We start from the raw sequence: 15,000 nt of genomic DNA, 5'->3' as shown, positions 1-15,000 counted from the left end.
TGGTGTCCTGTGGCGGAGTGGCGACCCGTCCAGGATTGTGCCCAATGGCCAAGGAGACTGCTTAGGCAGCACCAACGCTCTGCACAGAGTGTGGTTCAAATGGATGGATGGATGGATGGATGGATATATATATATATATATATATATATATATATATATATATATATATATATATATATATATATATATATATATGAGGCAAAAGTGCAGAAGCATTGGAAATTATTATTATCATTTTTTTCCAATCCTTCCTATGTTTCTGCTTCCAGACTTTTGACTCACCCTGTCCACACACACACACACACACACACACACACACACACACACACACACACACACACACACACACACACACACACACACACACACACACACACACACACACACACACACACACACACACACACACACACACACACACACACACACACACACACACACACACACAATATTATTGTTCGTACTGTACTCAAATTTATTTTTCTCATATTCTTCAATATATTTATTTTCACCAACAGCTTTCAGAACCAACTTCAACTTCAGAAGCACCCGAGGTCAATCGGTGAGTGTATTCTTCTTGGAAAATCATATCGTTGAGAGGAGTTATTATCCGTCATAAAAATGCAGTTGAAAGTCTCGGTGTGGGTCTGAGAAAGTGCGATGGACAATGTTCTCCCCACAGATCACTACACACTGCTTTCATTATAGTGGGAGCTTTATTGCTAATCCCCATCACGATGTGGGCTTTGTATTTCCTCTGGAAAAGATGCAGACCACCACAGCAGTGTCCGGTAAGTTCACACTTCAAGTGTGGCTCACATACTAGTAAAATGCAATCCTGATTCCCAACCTTTGGGACAACAATGGAGCCTGCTGTCACCAACTAAAGGTGGTGACTAATTTCGGGCTCTATATGCAAATATGGCAAAATGTTTTCTCCTCCACCACTCACACTTTCCTCCTGTTTCCTTCTCTTCCTATTCTCAATGTTCTTCACTCATTCACACCACTGAACTTATACATACATCATATTCAATAATGAAAACTTCAAAATGCTTAACTTGGGCACAATTTTTTTCCTGAATTTGGCCACAACACATTATACTGTACCTAGTAATTACTATTACGAACAATAAACAGGACGGCAGACGATTGTTGTCGTTGTAGTGCAATACTTGACATGCCCCGCACTTTTGGAAAGAAAAGGTACATTGAAAATGCTGTTATGATTGCAAAGAGAAGATTTATGGCTTACTTGTCATAGAACAAACATGTCGGCCATTTCGGTCTTCATGCGACTTTGTTTGCTCAAATCCAAGGTATTAACTAAACAAAGGTAGTTTTCTTTCCGTGTTTAATTTAACGCATTACTTGCAAGTACTGGTGATGTAAAGAAGCATTTTGTCATTGGCAACCCAACAGGGTACAACAGAAATAATTGAAAATGGCTGCCAGGATCGTGGTCCAAATAACACCAAGCCAGACCTGCCAACCCAAGCATCAAGGAATCGAGATGGCGCACAGCAATGTCTGGCCATGCGTGAGGAGGAAGACACACACCTTTGAAAGACCTGTTCTTTTGTACAATCATTTTTATTTTTATTGTCCCACCGTTTGCATATTTTCAGTTACCTGTAAATACCTGGCTTATCTTAATTTTAAAATGCTCTGCAAAAGCTCATGCAGTTCCGTTTCTTCTCTGTCTGCATGTGCAAGCGAGTTTTTCTTTGTGCACATCTCATTATTCACACTGACTCGTGGATGTTCAAAGAGTCGGAAGTTTTAACAATTAATTTTTTAACGGATGTTTTGAAATAGCAACATTCTCATGTCAAACTGTTTATTTCTGGGTTTTTTTTGTTGCTTCGTTTAAATCATAAACGCCAACTTCGTTTAAATTAAAAAAAAATTATAAATGCCAACTTACTCCTTTAGCGAATCTGATAATTACACAAATGCAATTATGAATACATTATGTTGCAAGAGAAACAAAAGGACGTCTTGTAAAACAACCAAATCTCCATTGTTACCTGCACCAACGAAGGTGAACAGAAGTTATGTTTTTCACTCCTGTCTGTTTGTCTGTCTGTGAGCAGGATATCTCAAAAAGTTATAGACGGTGGACACGTTGGGTGTAGGACAAGCACTAATAGATTAGATTTTGGTGAAGATCTGGTACAAGATTTTGACACCAGAGTTTTAAAAGTGATCCTTCACCATTGAGAGATATGGCCAAAAACTATAGTTGACATGATATCTCAAAAAGTTATGGACGGATTCAGACAAAACTTGGTGGACACGTTGGGTGTGTGACAAGGACGAATTGCTTCGATTTTTGGTGTAGATCTCGATCTGAGAATTAAAATAAAAAAACTGATTCTTCACCATTGAGACATAGGGCCAAAATGATATGCAGTATGGCATGATATTTCAAAAAGTTGTGGACAGATTATGACAAAACTTGGTCGATGAGTTGATTAGGTGAGAAGAACAAGCCGATTCGATTTTCATTCAGGTCCGGATGCGGATCTGGCCTATCAGTGGGATACGACTCGTAAACTGTTCAGCCTGGCGGCGGTATGCGCTCTACCAAGTGCCATTCTAGTTTTTATTATTTTCAGTCTATATGCATTTTGATGTCGTTTCACCTGCCTCGGATTTTTTTTTTCGTGGGGAAAGGTGTTTGTAATAAAAAATAAAATCATATGTACTTTCTCTATGCAATCATTTGTATTTTATTTGTGTAACTTTTCTTTAAAGATGTTATTATGAGGTCATAACTGTGCTTGGGTTGACCACATTCACTGAAAGAGATTTTCTAAATTGGTCTTTAGTAGAAATTTTAATTCTTGCCAAAAAAACAACTAACAGGTTTATTTGAAACAACCTCCCATCATAACTTGATGGTTTCTGCATCGACAAGACCAATTACCTTCTGGGAGGTTTTGTGAATATGTGATGTAAACATGCTGGTGAGGACAAAACAGAAATAGACATGGTTGGTCTCATGGTCCAACTTAGATTAACCTGCTCAGTCGTTATTGTCTCAAAACAAAGAGACACATTTGCAACGTTGATCTGACTATCGACTCTGGGTTTATGGATTCCACCCACGTGTAGGACTTAATGTAACTTTTTTTTAAATCGTGCAGACTGTAATGCGTTGCACTGACCAGTGACCACTCATAAAATCAACTTTTTCTCACTTGTTCCTCTTTTCTCCTGCCTGTGGTATGAATTTCCACATTCTCTTCAATCTCATTCTTCCCTCCACATCTTCAAGACAGCTGTTCATCACCATCTCAGATTGTCCCCAATCCAAACCATGATCTTTCCTATCCTTGTTACCCCCACCCCCTCCCAAAACCCCAACTCAATCCCTCCTCCATCCAAATCTCCAGTTTTCCCTCCTTGGAGTTTCCTTCGGTATCCATTTTGTGCACTTCATGCATCCTCTACTGGTCCCCCATTCCTTCCCACACCCTTTGTTTGTCCAAGTCTCCCTCTATCCAGGCCTTCGACTCTGCTGTTGATATTAACCCCTCTATCTACTGTTCATTTTGCATCCTGTTACATCTCGCTAGTCGAGGCTCATGGAAGGGTACATTCAGTGCACTCTTCCGTGAGCCTCGACCATGTATACAAAAACCCCCAAAAATCTGGAATGAATAAAAAAACAATGTCTGTCTGAAACAATGAATGTGCTGAAGTAAGAAGAATTGCATCAGGAATGAAATAAACACCGTTTACTTACAATTTATAAGATGGCATTCCTTGTATAAAACAGCGGCATAGTTTACATGAATGTTACATTCCGAGTGGGATGTGTGTAAAGGGTGTGAGGCAAGCAGGAAAAAGGAGAAGGGGGTGGGGTTAAACCCCCGCAAACATCAATTCAAACCATCAGCGTACAAGCTGTGAGATGATAAAGTAATATTACAAAAGTTTAACAAATGCATGGGATGACAAGAGCCAATGTCACATTTTACAAAGCAGCAGAGTTCTCTAGTTATGATGTCATGATGTTCAAGTTGTACCATTCATTGTTTAGTAGAGTAACAATATTTCCTGAACTAAAATAAGCCTCATTGTTCCTCTCAGCTAATGATTCGAGTCAACTTCAGAAAAGTACTGGTTCTAACAGAGAGTTGGGTGTTTCACCTACAGGTTGCACCAGAATTTTTTTCTCGAAAATTCAAATTGGCAGAGCAACCGGCACACATGCCCTGCTCTTTCTAAGCATATAATACCGTGAGATCTTTTTACGTACATGATATAGCTTGGGCGTACGACAGAGAGAGTTCAGTGGTCGAGAAAGCAAAATAAGAATATTTTCTGATATGTCTGCGGAAGGAAGTCATGTTTGCTCTGGAAACACAGCGATCAAAGGGAATTTCAGAAATAGACAAACTTTGGAAATGTTAAACAGTCTAAAGGAGCGCATGGCACAACAACAGTGGCCTTCGAGGCACCAACAGTGGGATGAAGATTTCCTCGGACAAATTCATGTTGCACATCGATACATCAGGTGTGGTTAAAGCTTAACATATGGCAAAATAATTATTTGCAAAAACATCTGTGGGGGCGGGGGGGGGGGGAAACGTCCCAAAAGGTCCTTGGTAATAATACATGGAAGGAAGCAAGCAGGTCATTCACAAATTGCCAAAAATTCCACCGTATACAAAAAGCAAAATACCCTAAAACATTATAGCCAAACAGATAATGCATTCGAGAATTGATTCCAGACTCGCTTCTCTCTCTCGAATGAAAAAGATCATTTCATGTACAGCAGATGATGCAGATCATGAAAAAAAACAAACACACGAGACCTGAAAAACGAGTGGGAAACATTAATCTTTTAAGCCACAAGCTGAAACGATCTTTTCTTTGTACACATTTGCACATGCGCACGCACGCACGCACGCACGCACGCGCGCACGCACGCACACACACACACACACACACACACACACACACACACACACACACACACACCACACACACACACCACACACACACACACACACACCACACACACACACCACACACACACACCCGACCAGACATCAGAGGAAAAACGCTCCACGATTGGGCGTTTCCGCTGGACACGCACGCCGTACATACGACTGGATGCCGGCTGACACCCCCTCTGTAATCGGGGTATTGACCCATTAAGTTCAGTACCGCCGACGCCGGTGAGCCTGCAACGGAAATACCTGCTGCATTCAACATATGAGGAATGTTTCTGCTGGACAAACGTGCACGCACACACACCCTTAAGTTCATCACAGGCTGCTTTTCAAAAAAGTGGCAAAATAATAAACAAATGCTCCATCCCTCCAATACCATGTCATTACAAATATAGAACATCTCTTCTTTACAAATACATTATGAATATATTACAATTATGTTAAAATTTTCAAAACATTGACACTTCTTTCAGTCTTTTTATAATAACTTAGTTTCTTTCTGGTAAATAATATTATTTAAAAAACGAGTTCGGAGCGACATAAACGAAAGCCCGTAAACAAGGCCAAGGTTATTTTGATCCACTATAGGACTCTTTTGTCTTTTAAACAACCTTCTTTCATCAGCCGGGAAATGTCAAACAAAATCAATGTAAACATTACAGCAGCTGCAGACGGGGTTTCTTGTTCTGTTACTTTTTGGATCATCAAACAAAATGAGCAACTCTTTTCGGCCCCTGTTCCATTATGACACCACGGTGATCATATGTAGCAGGAAGTGTGGGCTAGGAGGCAGGATGTTGGGAGTACCGAAGGAGAAATCGGGGCTGAGATGTTCTGTTACGTGTAACTTTGCGGACTGTAACTTAAAGCATGTTTGCCACACAGTAAAGTTTAAATGACGGGATGATATTAACAACACCTGAGCTCACCAAATTCATGTCTAAACCGAAAAGGTACCATTAAATAGCCCTCAAGATCTTTGGAACTTCAGCCTGCTGCAGGCAAACCTCTGCAGGCCTCCTTGTGCACTTTAATTTAATTTAACTGTGCACTTTTAATTTAACTTTTGATTGAGTTTGAGGGATAATCTGAGCACTTTTTTCATTATAATAAAAATATAAATTTCATACAACCCAAATGAGTCGTCTCATTGGAGCTCTACTTACTCAATGAAAAATAAAACCACAAAAAGAAACTTTCAGTCATTAAAACACCAATGGAATGTCACACTGCTTGGGACTTTTTAAGCCACAAAGCTGATGAACGGGATCGTTATGCCCACGACTCGGTTCTTTTGAGACATGTGACACCGGACATTTAATTTCCACGCCAGCCAATTGGTCTACTTACCCCGTGGCTTTCACCAATCCACCAGGTAGCGACACAAGGCACTTAGAACATCGACCCAGGGAAGATGAATGCAAATTCAATGAAAATGTTAAAGTTATAATAAAGGAAGAAAGAAAGGGTGGAAGGAGGGGTTGAAGGGACAGTGCAACATCATTTGTATAAACGCTTAAACTTGCAATTCAATAGAAAACAACATGCCCACTTTGTAGAACCTGGACAAGCTTCCATCACTTTGGAAAACCAAGGTTTGGAGTTGAATGACTTTATCGGCTAAGAACATTTGTTAGAAACCAAGGAAGTTCTTAACTCCAGGTATGTACGTATTCTCATCAAAAATTTAAACAAACACAAGTAATTGTTTTCTCCAGAATTACAAGTTTACAAGTTAATTTGCCATGTTAACCTGCAGATTGAACTGATAACTAAATAACTTGGCAGATTTACCAAATGTTGTGCAGGCCTGCCTGCTCATTCTGCAATTTGGATGACCTGGGTACCAAGTACATGGTAGTTACATGTCATCACCTCAACTGACAAGTCATGGCTTCAAGGGTCTTGAATTCAATTGGTGCAGTGGGTATGAAGACAAGCAAAAATGGTGGCATGGGGTAATGGAAGCACAAAGTACCAATGGAAATGGCCATATTAGGTTTTGGCACACGATGACTCTGTGGCTTTCCTTTCTAAACTAGCCACTCAAATTCCCCCTTGGTCTGTGCTGTACACATAGTGCTATAACTTTGTTACACAGCTGAACTCATCTCCCAAGTCTTCATCATATTGACAAGAAGGCTCTTCAGTACGCTCCTCAAGTTTCCTGCCAAGGTCAAGCTCATCTTTCATTGCTTCCCTCTCGTCCCTTTTAATGTCTTCATCTTCCTCATCCACGTCTATATTTTTCTGAAACTCTTCCAGTCTCTTGCTTTCTGCATCTTCCCTTTTCTCCTCCTCTTCATCTACGGGCATGTCAAATTCTTCGGCCTGTAGCTCATGTTGCTCAAGGTATGGGAAGAAAGGGTGATGAAGGCAGAGGGATGAGGTGTCAGGACGAAGAACTCCATTGTCTTCGCCGTTGATGAGATCACACGCAGCACTCTCCATCTCATCGATGGTAAGTTGGCAAGCTTCTGCCAATTCCTGCTTCATTGCTGAGACAAAAGATGAGTCTCTCGAAAAGCAGCCTAATCCTTCAGATGTCAGAACCTAATGGAAAAGGAATAAATATAGTTTGAGAACAAAGTAGTCAGCAAAGGTCATTCGTACAAAAAGACGATACAGAGAGATGTCTATAAGGAATTGTCATGAACCATTATATTCCTTAACTTCCTCACTACCCAAAAGGGGAAGGACACAATAATCACATGGCATTGGAAAACTGTATATTAATACCAATCTTGAACAGCAGCGGTTCCACGATCAAGTAATCATCAGCATGGCCAAACAGTTCCAAATAGTCCATTTACTCCAGTTCTTAGCATGGATGACAGCACGCAGGCAACGGTACTAAGGTTCTGATTATTTTTGTAGGCAAACATAGAAAGAAACACGGAAGAGATAAAGTCAGAACATTAGAACACGACTAACGGCAAAAGAAGGAATAGTAAAACACAAGTCTGAAGACGACGATGGTTCACGAGCGGTATTTGACGATGTAGATTGTTTCAGAAGTCAAGGATGAGATAATGTGATAATGTTTGACCAAGTTATAAAAATGATCAACATGATGTGGTACGAGTGACAGGTTATTAGCTGCAAAATGTCGAAAATCCGGTTTCGTTCAACAACTTTCAAAATTTGACCTTTGCATAACCTTTAAAGGTCCCAAAACAATGGTGTGGACATTAAAATAAGGAAACAGGATACGTGCTATAGCTTATTGGAGTTAGTTCGTCGAAGAAGGTCGAAAACCCGGTTCGATTCCCACAACTTTGAAAATTTGACCTTTGTGACCTTTAAAGGTCAAAGGTCAAGGATTATGACCTTTGGTGCAAAACTTCCTCTGGAACATTCCAGGGACAATATAACGTCATATAGGCTATATGGCATTTCACACTCATCGGATTATCCATACTTTGATGAAATCAGCGTAAAAACAAACTTGAAGGGCAAGGTGTTCGAGATAGAGCAAAATGGTTTCAAGACTTTCGGTGGGGAATGACCTCAAGATTATGCATAAAAAAATATTGTCATCCCAGCTCTCAAAGTTTGGGCGGTCGTATGATTTTTATGTCAAAATCCGAAATTTTCTAAGTTCGTGACCTTGTAACCTTGTCCTTGGGATGGAAATCAAAAATCGAGCTCCGTGGGGCTATGCAGGTGCCATTGGGCTAACCAAATACCGAAACCCCTGCTAGATTCGACAAACCCCCTAGGAAAAGATGCAAATTGAAATCGGCTACCCCCTAAACACATGTGTTTTGGGCGTGGCTCCGCCCATAATGGGTGCACCATGCCCATTTTCAGGAAAGACAACTAGATCATGAAATAAACCTCCCACCAAAATTTTGTCAGGATCGGATCAAAACCCACGGAGCTATGCTCGGGACAGACAGACAGACAGACAGACAGACAGACAGACAACAATAACGAATATCGTGGCCACTTATTTTTTTCGTGAACCAATAGGGGCAATACCGCTGGGCGCTCACCTGGTAGTAGATGGAGAAGATAACAAGGCAAATACTGGTAGGCATGGAGAAGAAAGTAAATACCAATTGAGTTATTTTTTTTAATGCCGTGAAAAAAACTTTGGTACATCACGGCTGATGAAGGTTGCGGTCAAGTTCATCGAAATTGTGTGTGTAGTTTGGGAGAAGAAAACAAATCCATATTTTGGGGGGCAACCCCCCTTACACCTCCTTAGATCCCTATTTTTCTCATGTCATGAACAAACTTTTGTACATAATGGGTGATGAAGGTTGTGGTGGTGAAGTTTCATCAGAATTGTGTGGTGTGTAGTTTCTGAGAAGAAAGCAAATACCTCTTTAGGGGAAGGCAACCCCCCCCCCCGTAATGCACCTCAGACCTCAATTTTTTTTAATGGTGTGACCAAATTTTGGTACATCATGGGTGATGAAGGCGGTAGTCAAATTTCATTGAGATTGTGTGTGTAGTTTCGGAGAAGAAAGCAAATACATATTTTTGGGGGCAACCTCCCGTAAACTCCCTCCGTAGATCTCCTCAGATCCCGATTTTTATTTAATGCCATGAGCAAACTTTGGTACCTTATGAGTGATGAAGGTTATAGTCAAGTTTCATCAGAATTGCATGTGTAGCTTCTGAGAAGAAAGGAAATACCTATTTTTTTTTGGGGGGGGGGGGGAGGCAACCCCCATCAGGCCTGATTTTTTTGATGCCATGAATAAATTTTGGTACATACATGGTGATGAACGTTGTGGTATTTGTGGATGGACGGAGGGATGGAAGGATGGACGGAAGGAATGGTGCGTGATCCCATAAACTCCCTGGAACGATGTTCCTGGTGAGCGAAAAACTAGAACGGCACTTGGTAGAACACGTACCTCTTCCAGGTGGAACAGTTTATGTTTTGTATCGTATTGATAGGACAGATCTGTATGCGGACCCGAACTAAAATCGAATCGGCTTGTTCTCGTCACTGAATCGACTCATCCACAAAGTTTTCTCATAACTCGTCAACAACTTTTTGAGATATCGTGCAATGCATTGTTTTTGGCCCCATCTCTCAATGTTGAAGAATCACTTAAAATATTCTGGTATCCGGATCCAGACGTTCACAAAAATCGAATCATTTCTTCCTTGTCACACACCCAACTTGTGCACCGAGTTTCGTCCGAATCCGTCCACAACTTTTTGAGATATCGTGACATGTATCAGTTTAGCATTATCTCTCAATGGTGAAGAATCGGTTAAAAAATTCAAGTATCTGGATCCAGATTCAGATCTTCAACCAAAATCGAATCGATTCTTCCTTGTCACACGTCTAACCCGTCCACCAAATTTTGTCCAAATCCATCCCCTACTTTTCGACATATCCTGCTCATAGACAAACAGACAGGGGTGAAAACATAATCCCTGTCCACCTTCGGTGGAAGAGTAGAAAAAAAAACAACCCAGAAAGTACAAAGGCTAGAAAAGTTAAATTTATTATTATTGCCCTTGCATATCATTAGCATAATGAGTTCATAAAACATTCCAGTAAAGAATAAATCAGATATGAACGTGGTACATATTGTAGTGTGGGAGATCGTCTCACCGCTTCCATGAGGCTGTCAGCACTGCCTCTGTGCAGTTGAGTGGCATCTCTCGACCTTATGCCTTCTAACTCACTGGAAATCCATGAGTCATGTTCTACACGAGACTTTCCATCCCTTGTAGATGAAGAATGTTCGACCTACAGGCATTCATAATGATGATTACATTGATGAACAACACAGGGTTATGTACGCGTACACAGAGTAGCATCCTGGAAGTTCTGTGGACCAATATGGCTGAAGTATTTGTGTGGGAATGTCCACTGTGATCGGGGAACACCTCCAGGTAGTTTGAAAATCATTTCATGGGAATACGATATACACTTGTTTATGACGTGTACAAAAAAATTAGGTGTCTGTACCTGGACAGCAGGCGTATACTGAATGGCACAGCCTTGCTTCCTAAGTCCTGGGGAAGATGGTGGGGTGTTCCAAGAGTGTGTTGAGCAGGTAAGTGGTGAATGATCCCAGCTCGCACACACGTCTGGCTCTGATGCTCGGCTCAGCAACATCTGAATGTCACAGGGACAGAACTACCAGTTTGTTTGCATGCCTTTGTCTCACCTCTCAATAGTACAGGACTCAAGCTTTAAAATGCTACCGTGAACACTGCTCCCTCAGGATAGTTAATTATTTGAGATTTCATACATATAATCTGCAACATTGAATGCTTCTCAAGATGGGAAAGGTTAAGGAGATACCACAGATTCTCATCCTGTCATCCACACAATCTTCCCACGGAATTTCTCCAAATTATGCCTCCTACCTGTAGCTTGGGGAGCTGCAGAGGCTGGGGTAATGTTGCTCCAAAGTGGGCACTCATCGTCTGCAGGGCGATTTCTGCTTGGTTTGGCCGCTTCCAGCACTCCATGCTGAAATAGCCTCGATGACCTGGACACCAAATTAAAAGATCTTGAAATACAAGTACTGTATTATGTTATGATTTTGCCCAAATTGTTTGACTTTGATTACATTGTGTTTCTGCCTGTGCTCCTACTTGTCATTTATTAAGCCTCTCCCGGGCAAAGGGGAAGGCTTTTTGCTGTTGTAGGGGTTGTTTCTGTAATTTGCGGCCCCAATTTTTAATGATACCACAGAGTTTTTTTAAACCCCCAGGAGTAGTAAATCACCATTAGAAAATTATTTCAATTTATTTATTTTTGCTTTTTCTTCCTGCACTCCCAACACTCCAAATTTCTGAACTGTATCAATTTCTGAGTTGTATCTCGGAGTCGGTTCGGACTTTCCACATTAAAATTTTCATCAACAATGTGAATGGAAAGTACTCTTACAGTTGTCATTTTTTTGACCTCGACATAATTTTAAGGTCATGACCGAATTAGTCATTTTAACATTTTTCACCTTAAGGCCCAGTCACACCTTGACGTTTTAGCCAGCAATGGCAACGTATTAAAATGTATGTAAAACGCTGGGTTATGTTGAACTTTTGATGTTTTTTTTTTAAGATTCGGACGTATTCATAACGACTTGGTCTTATGCATAACGTATTAGCAACGGACACAGAACGTTTCGTTGTGTTATAGATAACTTATACCAACGAATGCTGAACCTGTTGTCGGCCTTCACAACCGATTCCCAACGATAGTCTAACTTATGCATAGCGCGCTGCACGTATCGCCGACGACCACGTGGCGTAGCTTATGAAAAGGCTGCCGCACAACAATTCAAATCATAACCGCCGCAGAAATGGAAGTGTCAACATCGCAGTCACACCTTGGCGATCTTGCCAGCGTATGCCGACCTCTGAAAAATGTGTCTAAAACGCTAGCGCACGTCGAATACGGTATGGGTAAGTTTGGTATACGTGAATAGAACGCTAAAGTACGCTATCATACGTCGTAGTAAGTGGAGTACGTCTTGTAATTTTAAACATGTTGAAAATTTTACGACGTACTTGCCGTATGACACACGCTCCGCATGCGATGGGAATAAGTTGTACGCACGATATGCGATCATTGACACACATCGACACACGTTACTTGTAAGGTGCTCATAAGTCGAAACACGTCAAGGTAATGGTTAGCGTCAGTGTTCCAGACTCCCTGTTTTTTTTTTGTTCGGTATGACGGTGTTCAGTGTACAGTGCGGTTATGATTTAAATCGTTGAGCGGCAGCCTATTAATTATATTATATTATAACCGCACTAGAAATCGGTGTCAAAATCACCATCATACCGAAGGAAGGAAGAAAAAAAAACAAAAAAAAAACCAGGGAGTCTGGAACACTGACGCTAACTATTACCTTGATGTGTTTCGACTTATGAGCACCTTACAAGTAACGTGTGTCGATGTGTGTCACCGATCGCGTAACGTGAGTACAACACGTAACTCAGAGGTTAGAAATAAGTTTCGGGTATGCTAAACATTACCTCGACGTGTTTCGACTTATGAGTAACTCACAAGTAACGTGTGTCGACGTGTGTCAACGATGGCGTGCCGTGCCTACAACTAATGGCCAGCGTTATGCGGAACGTGTGAGTCATACGCTGGCATAAGTCTTAAAATTTCAAGCATGGAAAATTTGGGGACAACCGAAAAGTACAACGTTTAAAGCCAGCGTACAACGACGTATGGCAGTGTTTTTCAGCGTGCTCTCAATTTTATCAAAACTTACCCATAACGTATTCGACGTGTACCAGTGTTTTAGACAAATTTTCCAAAAATCGGCATAAGCTGGCTAAAACGTCAAGGTGTGACTGGGCCTTTAACTCGACTAAAGTTTGTCCGATCGGAACAACATTGCCCTCTCGAGATAGCTTAGGGCAAGACACATTTACACTATATTTACACCATACCTCTCTGGCTTAAAGGTTAAGGTCTTATATCCTTCAGAATACTGAACCACCATTTAGGTTTTTCTTCCCTTTTTATGCCAATGTCTGAGGACTTTCGGAATGAAATTTTTCATTAATAATGTCAATACAAGGTATGCGGAGTTGACATTTGATCTTGACCTTTTAAAGGTCATGACCCAATTATAGACATTTAAACATTTTTCACCAAAACTCAACTTAGGTTTGTCTGATCATAACGAAATTGCCCTCTTTAGATAGCCCAAGCAAGGTGCATTTAAGATTAATTTACATCATACCTGTCTGGGTTAAAGGTCAAGGTGTTACACCCCATGAGTACCAAACCACCTTTTAAAATTTTCTCCTTTTTCAGCCAAAGTCACAACTGTATCTCAGAGCTGGCTGGGACTTTCAGAATTAAATTTTGCATAAATAATGGAAAGTATGCAGAGTTGACATAAAAATTAGGTCAAGGTCAAAAAAGTTAAGGTCGTAAGCCAATTATAGACATTTTAACATTTTCACCACAACTCGACTAAGGTTTGTCCAATCAGACCGAACTTGCCCTTTTTTGATCGCCTACAGCAAGCCGCATTTACGCTTAATTTACATCATTCCCCTCCGAGTTAAAAGTTAAGGTCAAATGGCGCTATGAAGAAAAAACAAAAAACTTGCTTTTTGTCATCGCTCAATTTTTCCATTGTGGAATCTCAAAGACCGCTTGACCTTCCAAGATGTTTTTGCATCACAATAGTGTACCTGCACTGATGTTATGCACCTGATATTTGATTAGTGTTCTTGATCTACTTTTTTTGGTTTGTGACCTAATTAATAAAAAAAAACATCTTTTTGATCATAACTTCATTAATACTGTTCAGATTTCCATTATGTTAGTTTTATGGATAGACTGTAGATGGGAACACATTTTCTCAATTACACTCTATCCACATATGTTGAAGGTCGAGGTCATATGGTAGTCCAAACAAAATATGGCTATCATTGGATTGCAGGTCAAGGGTAAGTTGTGGGTGATCGCTAAGGATAAGCTTCCCCGGTCGGAGAAGACTTACCCTTGATGATCGCTTTGTAATTGAAGATGTCTAGTTTTATTTGTTCAGCTCTGATGAATATTTTTTATTCTGAAACGATGTCTGATTCACATGAAAAGAGTCATATTAATTTTAATTTGCATCATAGGTTTAATGGTGATAAGAAAAGGTACCAAAACGGCATAAAGGAAATCCGTCATTCTGTGTCGCAGTTGACTGTTGGTTTGAATAGTTTCTGGGAGTGTGGCTATCACCGCTGATGGAATATTTCCTTTCGATCACAACAGGAATTGGTAATGTGGTCACAAGGGTGATAACTGGCCTCCTGTTTATGAAAGATATCGAGAGATATTTAACATTAAGCAACAACTAATGCAAGCAGATGAGTCCTCTGACTTAATGTCTTTCTGATGGATGACAAATGCCCAGCATGCGAGACAAAGGTGACAATTCATAGCTGGGTCGAGATTCAAACCCAGCCTAGACAGATCAAAGACAAGTGCATATACCTCAAAGCTATCCTGCCAGCTCAAGAAGGCTGTTTAAAGCTTGGTTTATGTTTTCACAATGCTCATCCCTGAATTGCA

General features: G+C 40.7%; 2 protein-coding genes across 7 annotated transcripts in view; one reads left to right on the top strand and one right to left on the bottom strand.

Moving 5' to 3' along the window:
- The window catches only part of LOC147027776 (uncharacterized), a 55,108-nt gene extending 52,393 nt beyond the window's left edge, over window positions 1–2,715 (top strand). The window contains exons 4-6 of the mRNA XM_085877402.1: window positions 519–562; window positions 683–791; window positions 1,423–2,715. Coding sequence (XP_085733528.1) covers window positions 519–562; window positions 683–791; window positions 1,423–1,566 — 297 coding nt within the window. The 3' untranslated portion in view covers window positions 1,567–2,715. The remainder of the gene's footprint in view (window positions 1–518; window positions 563–682; window positions 792–1,422) is intronic.
- A 1,016-nt stretch (window positions 2,716–3,731) lies between these two features.
- LOC147027773 (voltage-dependent L-type calcium channel subunit alpha-1D-like) overlaps window positions 3,732–15,000 on the bottom strand; it is a 518,308-nt gene continuing 507,039 nt past the window's right edge. For all 6 annotated transcript variants that reach the window (XM_085877381.1, XM_085877383.1, XM_085877382.1 and 3 more), the window contains 4 exons: window positions 11,319–11,443; window positions 10,915–11,064; window positions 10,555–10,692; window positions 3,732–7,523 (listed from right to left, as the gene is read on the bottom strand). In XM_085877381.1, coding sequence (XP_085733507.1) covers window positions 7,053–7,523; window positions 10,555–10,692; window positions 10,915–11,064; window positions 11,319–11,443 — 884 coding nt within the window. In that variant the 3' untranslated portion in view covers window positions 3,732–7,052. The remainder of the gene's footprint in view (window positions 7,524–10,554; window positions 10,693–10,914; window positions 11,065–11,318; window positions 11,444–15,000) is intronic.

Source organism: Eptatretus burgeri, chromosome 4, assembly GCF_056783735.1.
Source record: "Eptatretus burgeri isolate ZD-2024b chromosome 4, Ebu_testis_v1, whole genome shotgun sequence".
NCBI classification, from domain to species: domain Eukaryota; kingdom Metazoa; phylum Chordata; class Myxini; order Myxiniformes; family Myxinidae; genus Eptatretus; species Eptatretus burgeri.
Note: the sequence above shows the minus strand (reverse complement) of the source record. Positions and strands in the feature narration are given on the sequence as shown.